Genomic DNA, 11,258 nt, shown 5'->3' on the forward strand with positions numbered 1-11,258 from the left:
ATATGACGGCTAATGTGCGTCACGTGGTTTTGTTTTTGTTTTCTATTCTGCAGGCCGTTTCTGTTAAGTCGAAATGGCAAGAAACGAAGAGAAACAGCAGGGGAGACTTAACAGACTGTGGCTGCAGAAAGAGCGAGAGGGTAAGCAGCTAGTGATTGAAGTAGAAAATAGCTCTGAATAATTTTCTGCTGAAAAAAAACACTCCAATGGGAACTGCCAGCTAGCTGTTAGCTACTACTGTCTTGTAGCTTTCAGCGCGTGAGTAAATATTTCCATTATGTTCACATTATTCAGCTTGTGAGTGGTGGCATTCAAATTTTAAAACCTCCACACTGTGTTAATACTGTGTTAATACCCCCCCCCCCCCCCCCCCCCCCCTAAATAATGAAACAAACATTTTGTTTTTTTCTTCTCAGAGGGGCGCCTCAAAGATGTTCATGAGCGTCGACCCAAGTTGGTAATGCAAAAGTTATAAACTGTAACGCATTCTTTTTTATCACCTGATTGTCATGTTTCAGCCAACGTTTTTCGTTCACAGTCTACTCTTAATTCAGCTTCCTCTGTGAAAAAGTGGATCCCTAGCATCAAGAATGAAATAGAGTACTACTTGCAGGTAAAAGACTATCTTTTTTAAAAATGAATTGCGGCCAGGCCAGCCCTCTCTTTATTTTGTTGTGCGCGCATACGTTAGGGATCACCTGATTGAGATTATATGGTTTGGTTGACTCTGAGGATGTGTACTCTGAAATTAAATTAGTGTGTGGAAGCAAAACATTACTTCAATATTATTCCGACATTGGGAATCTTAACTCTTTTCAGAAATGTAACAAGGATCTCATTTTGAAATTTGGAACCGTAATTCCCCAGTATTGTGGGAATGACACAATCTATTGTTGAATATCTTATTACTGTTCTTATAACTAACAGTTTTCAATGTGAAAATTACTAACCAAATGTGAAATACCATCCAGGGAAATCATACTTTTACTCCAAAAGCTGTTCTAAAACGTGGTTACCGTAGTCCCCAATGTATGCGCACACACCAAAGTAAAGCGAGGACTGGCTTGACCGCAGTAAAACAGATCCTACTGTGTTTGTTAGTGTTTGCTGATGACCCTGTTTTTTGCCTGTCTTTATCCTCTTTCTAGCAATCCCAGCTTTCTCATTACCCTGAGAGGAAGATAGCCGAGTTCCAGTTGCACATTGAGGCTTTAGAAAAAGAATACAAAAGGTTCATGGCCAAATTACGAGTTCTGGACCCCTCGTGTAAATACAAGCCATGGACTCCGAGAGCTTACTGCAAACGGAGAGCAGACACACAAGAGTCTCCCAGCACTGGTTAGTGGTTAGGTTGTGGCTTATCCCCTGCATACAGTCAAAGCACGTATTTATTATACAACAATCAAAGGTAAAATCCACTTCAAGCCAAATACAATCCAATTAATTTTAATACAATCAAAATCCAGTTAAAAAATGGTTGCCTAGCTAGGCAAACCAACAGGAACCCCTGTCCTGAGCGTGCATAAGGCAATCGTCGAATAAAGAAACTTCTTTTTAACAGGAAGAAACCTCTGGCAGAACCAGACTCAGGAAGGACGGCCATCTGCTTTAGACCAGCTGGGGTTTGGGAGGACAGGAAACAAGCTCTATAACACCAGGCCAGGGATACCTGCTGAGAAAGAGAAACACAAGTTAATGACATCAATAATGTCATGTGTAAAAGAGAGCGTGAGAGTGAGGAAAGATGTGGTCCCCCAGCTGTCTAGACCTATAGCAGCATAACTATGGGATCTTTCAGGGTTAACCACCTTTAACTATGAGCTTTATCAAAAAGGAAAATTTGAAGCCTAATCTTAAAGAGGGTGTCTGCTTCTTGAACCCAAACTGGTGGCTGGTTCCACAGAGAGGGGCCTGAATACTGAAGGCTCTACCTCCCATCCTACTTTTAGAAACTCTGGGAACCTCAAGTAAACCTGCAGTCTGAGAGCAATGTGCTTTGTTTAGAAATAATCCAACTATGAGATCTTTAAGATATGATGGAGCTTGGTCATTTAGCGATGTTCTGAATTTGATGGGAGCCAATGAAGAGAAGCTAAAACTGGAGAAATATGATCTCTCCTGTTAGTTCTCATCAGAACTCTCGCTGCAGCATTTTGGATCAGCTGGAGGCGTTTCAGAGGTTTTTTGGGACAGCTCAATAATAAAGAATTACAGTAGTCAAATGTTGAAGTAACAACTGCATGCACTAGTTTTTCTGCATCACTCTGAGAGAGGATGTTCCTAATTTTGGCAATATTACGAAGGTGAAAGAAAGCAGTCCTGGAAACCTGTTTTATATGTGCGTCAAAGAATAGATTCTGATTATAGAACTAGAAACCAAGGAAATGTCATCTAGAGTAAGCATATAGCTAGATAGCTTCTTGACTAAAAGTAAATAATTGTATGTCAAATGTTTAGTGTTACACATATGTAATATTTCACGTATTATATAACATATAATTTAACATATAATTAACATTTGTATTTAACTATGATTTTAGAATTTAAGGTTTTAAGTTTCTTCATAATGGTTTATTTCCACCATTTTATATTTTAAGATGACACCTTGCCTCTATCCAACTTGAAGTGCATTTTTTTTTCTACAGAGACTCTTTTCCACTGTTGAAATCATTTTTAGGAATTCAGAGTAATTTTTGGCCCATATATATATATAACTTTTTCATTGCTTTACTGACATGTGTGAACTCTTCTTTTTGGTTACCAGTAACTAATTGTTATTTCTATCCATGTATGTGCTCTCCCTCTTGTTCCCAGTTAAAATCCCTCGGCCCTGTGAGCAGCATGATGGTCTTAGTCAGTGGAGCAGACGTGAGAGTGACATGTGCAGCATTTCAAAACCCTCAGCCACGGAGGGACCCCGCACCTTTTTGGAGACAGGATTTCAAACCCGTGTTCCCTCCGGCCTGACCTCAGAAACCTCAGAGGTGGTCCATTCAGCCCAGGACCAGCCCCTGTCCTTTGACCGTACACGTCTGGCAGTGGCCTCTGCCGCATTCAGAGGACCATCAGTTCAGCTGAGCTCGTGTCCAACACAGAATCTTGCCCGGATGCTGCAGTCCAGTCTCCCCAATCTGAATAATTCTCCATCAAGACAAAGGTATTCATTGCAAAGCAGAGACAGAGAGAACAGTGAACAGGCAGCAAAGAGTCCTGTAACTGGACACAAGTGTAGCATCCAAGAGAACAAGTCAGACTGTGAAGCAGTAGAGAGAATACCCGAAAAACCATCCAACACTGAGACAACAGAGGAGAGGACTAGTCATGTCCTCGGATTAGACTGTTACTCCTCTTCTGACGAGGACTCCCATACTTAGTATTTTTACTGTATGTGAAAGAAATACTTCACATTCTCCTATGCTTTAGCTTTGCAATAAATTTTTTTAATGAAATCCCTCTTGTCATGTGTTCATTCAACACATTCATGTGAATAACCTTATTTTTTGACCATTTAGATTTTATGAAAATCCATCCATCCATCCATTTTCTTTTTTTTTTTCAAATTTGTTTATTAGGACATTATCAGTAGACCCAAAATCAGTGTCACAGGAGAAAGAATTACAATATCCATTTCTTTTTCATACAACACACAAAACAAGAACAAAAGAAAAGAAACCCCATCCACCCTCCCCTCCCCCATTGGTCTGTACTTATAGTTTTACCCAAGCAAACCTAAGCATTTTATAGTCTATATAATGTGCTCTAATCTATGGCTAGTACTTTACAAGTCTAGCTAAAAATTATGGGTTGGAAACTGCAGATACTTTGTCAAAATAAAAGAGGAAAGGCCGCCATGTGGTGAAAAAATTCTCAACTGATCCTCTTAAAGAAAATTAGATGTTTTCCAGTTTTAAGAATAACATCACATCCTCTATCCAGGTATGCAGTCCTGGAGCAATTGGTGACTTCCAATGTAGGAGGATACTTCTACGGGCAATTAGAGAGGCGAATGATAGTACATTCAATTTTTGTGCGCTGAACATAGAATAGTTCAGAGGCACCCCAAAAATAGCAATAAGTGGACAAGGTTTTATATCAGTCTCTAAAACTTCAGACATGATTGTAAAAAAATTCTTCCAAAAACCTGTCAGCTTTGAACAGGTCCAAAAAGTGTGGGCAAGATGTGATGGAACAAAGGTACATCTATTACAGGCCTCACTAGTACCAGGAAAATATTTTGCCAATTTGGCTTTGCTTAAGTGCATCCTATGTACCACCTTAAACTGTATAAGGTTAAGACGGGCACATGATGTAGAATAATTCACTTGTAGTTTGGCTTTATCCCACCATTCGTCCTGAAACTGAACTTCCAGTTCGGCCTCCATTTCACATTTGATTTTGTCAAGAGGAGAGGGGTTTAATTTCAGAATAAAAGTATATAATTTGGATGTTAGTCCCACTTGAATAAATGGCTTATCAAGAATATGTGGTGATGGTGCCTCCTGAGGCAGTTGTGGAAATGTAGTACAATGGTCCTTAACAAAACTCCGAAGTTGAAGATATCGAAAGAAATGGTTTTGGGGGAGATCAAATTTCTCTGACAAGGATTTGAAATCTACAAACACACCATTGAGGAATAAGTCTCTAAATGATCTGACACCTTTATAACTCCAGAATGCAAATGCAGAGTCAAGCTTTTAGGGCAAAAAGTAGTGATTATTGCATAAGAGGGAAAAATTATATAATTTGAAGTGTTTTCTAAACTGTGTCCATATTTTCAATGTTGACAAGACCAAAGGATTAGAGGTATAATTTCTTGTTGGGATAGGCAAGGAGGAACATGTCAAGGCAACAAGAGAAGTCATATGAAAAGGAAGAGACTCCATCCATCATTTTCTATACCCGCTGAATTCGTCGGTCAGGTCGCGGGGGGGCTGGAGCCCATCCCAGCGGTCATTGGGCGAGAGGCGGGATACACCCTGGACAGGTCGCCAGTCCATCACAGGGCCACACAGAGACAAACAACCACACACACACACACACACACACACGTTCACTCCTAAGGACAATTTTTTAGAGACACCAATTAACCTCACATGCATGTTTTTGGACAATGGGAGCAAGCCGGAGTACCCGGAGAGAACCCACGCATACACGGGGAGAACATGCAAACTCCACACAGAAAGGCCCCAGCTGGGAGTTTAACCTGGAACCTTCTCGCTGTGTGGCGACAGTGCTAACCACCACACCACCGTGCAGCCCCATTTTATGAAAATTGCATAACCAATTTTTTTTTTTTTTCCACTACAAAAACATACTACAGACCTGTTTTACAATCATTACAAGTTTTTAACATGTAATGATTTGGTTTAAAATATGCAACTTTCCTTTAGATGTGAGACTAGATAATGTATTTTTTGAAGAAATTACCAAATGTTTATACCATGCTGATTTGACATAAGCACATTATTTTCCCTAATTACCAGATGTCATAGTGATACATTTTACAAGGAACGTTTTCCATTTTGAATTAAAGCGAAACTTACAAAAATCTGCCGTCTATGGAAACCAGTACGTTTCCAAATAAAAACCATGATTAATTCCATTCATTTCGGCCAGAGATTCATTGTCATTTTCTGGCACAATGTCGTTTGCACAATCAGTCATCATGACCACAACGAGCTGCATTGTGCAACAGAAGAGAGAAAAATGGTGAGAAATTAACAGTGACTGAGAGAAGCAGTTGCTGATTCAGTGGTTCATTTTACTCCCCATGACTGGTTGTATGAACTGGAGCAGCAGCAGTGAGCACAGCCTGGTTAGACCCCAAAACCCCACCCTCCCACTTAACTCACTCTGCGCCGCTGCTGTTGCTGTTGCTGCGAGGACCGCTTTCAGCATGATGCTTCTGGGAAACAGACAGAGTGCAGGCAGTCCGTGAAGTTTATGGTTAAGACTGACGTAATTACCCTTTCAGTTGGAGACCTGTATTCACACTGCAAGGTGGGTTTCCCTTTGTGTCTGCATGAACCTGGAGAAATGAAACAAACGTTTTGCAGTGGTTGACAGAACCCAGGCCTGACAGATTCCTGTGAAACCACCAAAGTCAACACACACAAAAGCACTTCACACAATATACTAAGTTTGCATGACTTCATATGACTTACAACAGCTTGTTTCAATGCAAAGTTTAAATGTGGGACCGCACAATGCAGCAACCTCCAATATAAGAGCGGTCGTTTTCGATGAAGTTGGGAAAATGCCCTTTATCAGAACTAGCAAAACCAAGGTAAAGAGGAGCCTAACGGCTCTGTATCCAAAGAAATACACCCAAAAGTGTCAGAAAGACATCGTTGGTATTAACTGTTCACTGAGTGTGTGTGTGGTAGCGCTGTGTGCATTTAGCTTTCCTGTAAGCACATCTGTGAGGTATTGGTTGGGGTTCATTCTCACCTCTGTGAAAAAATGCTGCGTGTATCGCTGCTAACCTTTCACAAGCAGCCAGCATGTAATACAGTGCCCCGACATTTGATCTTTTCATGTGGCAGCTCAATCCCACCAAGAACTCGCTGTGCGCTACTGAAACTGCTGTATCACTGTTTACTAACATGCTGGGCCACATCAAGACAAACACAAGAAGAACGCAGAACAATATTCATAAAAATAGGAAACATTCTAATGATGATCATTTTATATAAGGTCAAATCATATTCAGCGTGAGGTTCCTCTGTGGTTCAGCTATGAAGTGGTATTTTGACACCAGAGAAAAGCCTGTGCAGGGAGAACAAGCACTGCCAAAAACAGTAAGTTACCTGAGCATACAAGACTTGTAAAGACTTGCAAACTTGGTAAAAAGCCAGCCAGCAGGTGATGCGTGTTTGTGGTTACTCAGTCTTTCCTTTCTTGGAATTTGTGATGGGTATATCTTTCTGATGATGCCTTGAATGTGGTAAGAGAGGTATGGGTCAGCTTAAACCTCAAACTTCCCCTCCCCTCACATTCAGCTGCACTTGCCCCTCTGCACACTGCACAACACAAAGTTGAACTAGTATGCACAACAAACATAAAATGCATTAGGTATAAAGATGTGAAATGCCACTAAGCCACCAGGAGCACATTATCAGATTGATGGTTTGATATGTTCTTGGTTTGCTTAAGTATAGGTAAGCAACATGCACACTCGGGGCAGGCGTGGGAGGGAATTGTGGGTGGTGAATGCCTTGACAGCTGAAGGTTGAGTTCTTAAGCACACACCTCCTTCAAGCAGAGCAGATCGATGCACACATAAGTTGTCTCACAGTTGGACTTGCACAATGAGCTGTGACCAGAGCTACCCGTTCCCACAGGTGTTCCTCGTGGATGGAGGTCCACATCACTCTGAGCAGCCTCCGAATCTCATACCCTGCTGGTCTTTCCCGCCTGCCCAGGAGAGGATGAGGAGCCGTGAGAAGAGTCGGGGCTGCATGGGAATCAGCCCCAGTCTTGCCATGATTGTGCTGATGCTGTTCCTGCTTGTGTTTGCAGCCCTTGGGTTTGAAGCCTACCAGATCTTGGACATGCAAAAAAAAATGAAAGACATGGGAAAGGTAAGCACTTTTTGTGGAAAATGCAACAGAAGCAACAATTTAGGGAGCATCTGTTAAGTTGATGAGCTACTCATCACAGCAGCGGTGTGTGAAAATAATTCAGTTTGAAGCTGAAAAAAAAAAGGATCGCAAGCATGACAGCATATTGTTCAATGTTAGTCAAGTTATGACTCTAAAACTAATAACTGTGTTAAGTTTGCCATGACGTGACGTCAGTCATCTCCCTTCGTGTGCACCCTTCTCATTTATTAATCAGAGAAAAGCAGCAAAAATTAAAAAGGTGTGACTTCTGTCACCTTTGCATAGAGAGGTGGGTGACAGGGGGGTGTGAGGTTGGAAAATGGAAATGTGGCTGGAAAGTTTGGGCAGACCTGCAAAGTTTAATAATTAATTGCAACAGTTTAGTTTGGTCTGAGGAGGAGCTTTGCCTGAGTTCTGCTCTGACATTTAAAAGTGCAAACCAATGTCTTCATCGTTCCACCTGTGGTCACCGGTCCATTCAGACAGGATATCCTCAATCTGTCTTGTGCTTCAAGCAATGTTAAGCATTGAGGTGCAAGCATGTTTGATGTGGTTTTGATTTTTTCTCCTTCCTTTCTCAAAAGGTTGAACCTAAGGCTGAGCCAGAGTTTAGTGCACCTCTAAAGCAAATCGGTTGGTGTCCATCAATAAATACCTCTCACTATACACGAAGCATTTCCAAAAAAGCAGAAATGTTCACATTAAAGGAAAAAAGGAGTAGATGTGACTAATCTGATGGTTGTTTCAGGTCTTTATGAACCCAGGCCAAGTGGAGAAGACAAACGCATCAGACCTGCAGCTCATGTGATAGGTACAATTCTTAATCATTTCAGGGTATACTCTGCCATTTTTGTCATGTTCACATTTACCAACATCATGTCTCTGGTTTGGCAGGACGCATTGAAAAAGAAGCATTTCCAAACACTTTACGATGGGAACCGAAGACCGGTCAGGCATTCACTTCCGGCGGAGTGGCTTACATCACTGAAGATGGTGCTCTGCAGGTCAACGAGACCGGACTCTATCACATTTACTCACGAGTGGAACTGATCTTTAAGGAGTGCCCCCCCACTTCCTCCTTTCAGCACTCCGTGTTCGTGAAGAGAGCGGGACACGCCTCACGCCTGAACCTGATGGAGGCCCACAGGGTGGGGTTCTGCCCTCAGCACGCCTCCCACTCCTGGACCACAGAGAGTTACCTCAGCTCTGCTCAACAGCTGAAGCGAAACGACAAAGTTTTTGTCAATGTATCGCAACCCCGTTTTCTTAGCCACTCGCATTATGCCAACTTCTTCGGCCTCTACAAGATCTGAAGAGTTTGGGGTGTTTGGCTTTGTGCCTTAGTGTAGTCATTTTACTCCAGTGACAGAATGTAAGCTGTTCAGAATGTCTCATATGGGAGTGAAACTTTACCGAAATGATGTATTGAATGCGATTTCTTTTATGTAAACCAAATTGCTTCTCATGTCAGGGTGAGTGATGTAAAAATCCAGGGAAAAACATTGCACGTCTTTTAGATTGGCAGCATAAAAATTGAGAACTGGAGGAATCAAATGAAGCATTTTACACATTTGCAGAAACAAATATTGTGCCTTTTATCGACAATGCGAGGGTCAGTTAACACTAAGGTGCTGATTTAGTTTGTAGCAATTTCAAATATTTATTTTGGTGTGGAACTGACACCATGTCTAAATGTGTGTTTAAAGCAAATAAAGAGATAATTTAAGCGGATGTCTATTGTTTTCTACAAAAAAAAAAAAAAAAAAAAAAAAAAAAAAATCAGGCTGGGAGGGGGTTGGGTTGTTACAAAATAGGGCATTTCTCGATGATATCCAAATGTGCTTCTTGTTCGGGTAGTCTGTCTCACGAGGAACACCCACAAGAGTTTTGATCATCACCACAGGAAAGTATTCACAAAGAGACACCTACTGAAATTCCCTTCTGATAGTGGGCTTCATTTCCATATATTCCACGTTGCAGATGCATGTTTGGTTGCCACTTAAATCTTTAAATGTTTCCGGTGAATTAACATTTCATAACTGATTTAGAGACCCAAGAATGCAAGCACAATGCAATTCTTTTTTCTTTCGCACCCTTTTTTTTTTCAGTTCAACACCCTCATTGCAGTGTTCGTTTTCAGTACACCACAAAGCCATGTTAGTAGAGTGAGATGCGCAGGTTGGGCACATACACAGTGGGGGGGATAAAACAGTGGCAGTTTTGATGCGTGTTTCCTTCCTGTGTGAACATCACAAGGGTCCTGCATGTCTGCAGGTTATTTTTTGTAAAAGAGTTGTGCTTCTTTTAATCCATGCGGTAAGCATCGTAACTTCTCTGTACATTCGCTCTCGTGTCCACTCAAAGCTTGGTGAGCTATTTGGTAAGCCAGCCAATCTCCTTTCAGACATAAAAAAAAAACCAACCTCTTTTCAGAATAATTTTGGGTTCAATCGTAAATTTCCCCTTCTTTTTAAAAAAAAAAAAGAAAAAAGTTTTTACATGCATGAGAGTGCCGGTGCAATAAATCATGAACAAGGTGTAGAGCTGAGTGATTAATTTGTTCTACAGCGGGGCTTCAGTACTGAAACAAAAAGCAGCCTTCAACAAAACAATGTAGTCCATATCTATTAGTGCATCTGATTTCCTGAGGCCTTTCTTCAACATGCAGATTTAACAAGTTGTTAAGACAGCTTTTTTGAAAACCACAGATGTGAGGGTGTTCAGGCTTTTACTCAGCAAGATATTTAAGATAGCTATACTGATGAAGCCAGGCTTCAGTCACCACACGTGTGGTTGCATCTTGTTCCAATATTCACTTTTTACTCATCATAAAACTGGCTGCTGAAAGTGATACTTGCCCCATATTACTCTTTATACAACTAAACTCTGCAGCTTGTGTTGAATGTAAGGGCTGCTGTGGAAAATAAGTCTGTGTCTCAGTTTTGACATGTGACCTTGTCGAGTTGTCGCACAGTCCTCTTCTGTCCTAATTTCGACACATCATGTTTATTTCCGTTGATCATTTTCCTCTTTCTGCTTTCTTTCAGTTTCTCCATATTCAAAAAGCAGTAAATATGCTGAATTTCGAAAAGTAAATCCAAAGCCTATTAGATTTATTATAATCCCGTCTGCATACCAAAAATTGCAGTCAAAATGGATCCATTTGAAAAGTCCTCAGCTAAACTTGATCAAATGTGGGCGCCGCAGGAGGATGTCAGCTTCTTGAGTAAAAACTCAGGGGGAGATCAATTTTAAAGATGATCTATAGAATGGTTTAAATAACCACTGTATGGTAACTCATGACCTCACAAAATATCAGTTGAGGCTTTTTATACCATCGAATAGAAAGAAAAATGTTTTGCAATTCAGACCGTATAAACACCTCACAGACAGTTTAAAACGTTTCAAAAGTCAGCCACAGCCCATGCAGCATTAGAAAGTTAATGATGAAACAAAGTGGTGTACTGAGCAGGGGTGTAACCCCCCCCCCAACAAAAAAAAGGAACATTACTGTCAATTTGCAGTTTGATAAAGATCAGATGGACAAACCAGAAGTCTATTGGTAAAATGTTTTGTGGACGGATGCGACCAAACTATGACGTTCTGATTCAGATAAGAATCGTAATGTTTGGGGAAAGGAAAATGCTGTATGCC

At 41.0% G+C, this 11,258-nt stretch overlaps 2 protein-coding genes across 3 annotated transcripts; both read left to right on the forward strand.

Annotated features, from left to right (window-relative positions):
- Positions 1–3,449, forward strand: LOC142399768 (uncharacterized). Of its 2 annotated transcripts, none has more exons than XM_075484301.1 (5): positions 1–140; positions 417–457; positions 539–613; positions 1,149–1,338; positions 2,815–3,449. In XM_075484301.1, the coding sequence occupies exons 1-5, from the start codon at positions 74–76 to the stop codon at positions 3,372–3,374; spliced, it is 933 nt and encodes a 310-aa protein (XP_075340416.1). In that variant the 5' UTR covers positions 1–73; the 3' UTR covers positions 3,375–3,449. The 2 variants fall into 2 exon arrangements, with proteins under 2 accessions (XP_075340416.1, XP_075340415.1); XM_075484300.1 differs by having other exon boundaries at positions 417–453; positions 555–613.
- Positions 3,450–7,264: 3,815 nt separating this feature from the next.
- Positions 7,265–9,349, forward strand: faslg (Fas ligand (TNF superfamily, member 6)). Its single transcript, XM_075484302.1, has 4 exons — positions 7,265–7,583; positions 8,189–8,237; positions 8,353–8,415; positions 8,499–9,349. Exons 1-4 carry the CDS (start codon positions 7,311–7,313, stop codon positions 8,915–8,917), a joined length of 804 nt encoding a protein of 267 aa, XP_075340417.1. The 5' UTR covers positions 7,265–7,310; the 3' UTR covers positions 8,918–9,349.
- Positions 9,350–11,258: the final 1,909 nt, after the last annotated feature.

Source organism: Odontesthes bonariensis, chromosome 15 (genome assembly GCF_027942865.1).
Source record: "Odontesthes bonariensis isolate fOdoBon6 chromosome 15, fOdoBon6.hap1, whole genome shotgun sequence".
Classification (NCBI taxonomy): Eukaryota; Metazoa; Chordata; class Actinopteri; order Atheriniformes; family Atherinopsidae; genus Odontesthes; species Odontesthes bonariensis.